The 1889-nt window shown below is 43.6% G+C and overlaps 1 protein-coding gene across 1 annotated transcript in view; it reads left to right on the top strand.

The window, feature by feature from the left end:
- LOC113807413 (uncharacterized) overlaps positions 1 to 1187 on the top strand; it is a 3588-nt gene extending 2401 nt beyond the window's left edge. Inside the window, exon 2 of the mRNA XM_027358659.2 lies at positions 87 to 1187. Within this exon, the coding sequence (XP_027214460.1) occupies positions 87 to 824 (738 nt within the window). The 3' untranslated portion in view covers positions 825 to 1187. The remainder of the gene's footprint in view (positions 1 to 86) is intronic.
- Positions 1188 to 1889: the final 702 nt, after the last annotated feature.

Here is a 1889-nt window from a genome sequence, read left to right on the forward strand (position 1 = left end):
AGTTCTCCCTTTGTTCTCATTTCCTCTCTCCCTCCCACCTCCTATTTTCATCGCATGTGTTTTACTCCCTCTTTCCTCGCCCACAGAAGTCGACGGCCTCTGGGTCCGGTGAGCAGCGGGCTTCGGGAGGCAGTCCCGGCGACGAAGAGCAGCAGCGAGCAGGACCTGACCCAAAGGAGGGAGAAACGTCGGGATCTCGTCCCAGAGAGCCACCAGAAGTCCCTACTGGTGGTCAGGCAGCAGCAAAAGTAGAAGCAGAACCGGCCACCTTTACACCATCGCTCTCGCCTCTTGGAAAGTTACAGCCCAGTCTCAAGCTGTTTGTGAAGGAGTTGAACGCGCACATTTATGATGTCATCAGGATAAGCAATGAATTCCTCTCGATCACCGAGGTCAGCAACCGCCATAGCACACCAAGGGTAAGCTCCCAGGAGAGTCCGCAGGAGAACTCAGCAAGTCCGGGAGCTAACGAGGCCAGCAGCCCAGCAGGCTCGTCCGGCGAGAGGAAGGGATTTTTCGAGAGGCTGCTGCAGGCGGCGAAGATATTCAACGCCGATCCTTCATCCTGCGAGAGCAGCCAGACCAGCCTCGAGTTCGACAAGCTCCTGAGCCACACGAACGACATGGGACTCTTGCTCGATTTTATGTCTTATGGAAAGAGCGACGAGGACGTAAGCGGAGAAGGGTCCATGAAGCAAGAGGGCGAGCAGACGGAAGCTCTCCTGGACAGGCAGCTAAAGGAGACGTTGGAGATTTTCAAGATTTTTATTGAAAAGGCGCAGGAAGCGCTGCAAGACGTCAACGAAAGACTGAACAAGCCTTAAAAGATGAACTTCATGGATCTCTGTCTCCCCCCTTTTTTCTCTCTCCTATCCTAGTGTTTTTCTCTTGGTTCTTTATTTTCTTTAATCCCCTGCAATGATCTTTGGATTTCTTTCGCAATTACTACGGGAAATTTGCTACATTCAGGAAGATGCGCAAGGTCGTATTAATTCTATGTGCTTTCCCTTTCATTATTGTGAAAGAAATAGACATTGGTTATGTATCTTTATTAGTACGTCTACTCAGTTGCACATCTTTTTATTTCATTTATCAGGATTCTGTACTTTATATGTAAGAATGTTATAATGTAACTTGATGTTACTGAAGGGAATTCTAATTTATCTAGAAATAAAGGATTCTTCTAACTTACCTTTTACAGCCTTCTGTCGACCGTAGTGATGTGAACTGACGTCCATGGAAGTACACAAATGGTACAAACGCAATGAAGTTAGAACATCAATTTATGAGAAAAATGGAAAGTAGCTTAGTCATGTATGGCAGCTAAGAATACTCCTTGACCCCCACTCCTCCTATGCGAAAAGTTCATTATTCAGTCTATCCAATAGTATACATATTGCGCTAAAAGTGGGGGAAGAAAGAAAAACGAGAGATAGAGGGAAGAAAAGTTCCTTATAATGGAGTTCATTATATTTCAGTATATCCAATATTTTACATATTGTACTCAAAGTGGGGAAAGAAAAAAAAAGAGATGGAGGGAAAGTCATAGCAGATAGAGAGACAGTCTGAAGAGGAGGGAGTATGAACAACAGGCTTTTACATCTTTTAGCGTAACAAAAGATGAAATCCTCATGGAAGCTGTTGTCCCTGTTTCATAAAATTATATTGCTTTAGGGTGACAAACACCCCCCATTTCTGATATTCAAAGCAATGTATCTTAAAGATGTATAGTATATAAATGTATTAGCCTTTTTTTCTTTCTTTTTCTCTTTCTCTTTTAGAGTCACGGACCCCTTTGAGAATCTGATGAAAGCTATGAACTTTCCCAAAAGTATTCGCAGAAAGGAAGCATTGCATGCAATATATATAATGTACTTTTTATTGAGATT

The sequence above is a fragment of the Penaeus vannamei genome, chromosome 34, assembly GCF_042767895.1.
Source record: "Penaeus vannamei isolate JL-2024 chromosome 34, ASM4276789v1, whole genome shotgun sequence".
Classification (NCBI taxonomy): Eukaryota; Metazoa; Arthropoda; class Malacostraca; order Decapoda; family Penaeidae; genus Penaeus; species Penaeus vannamei.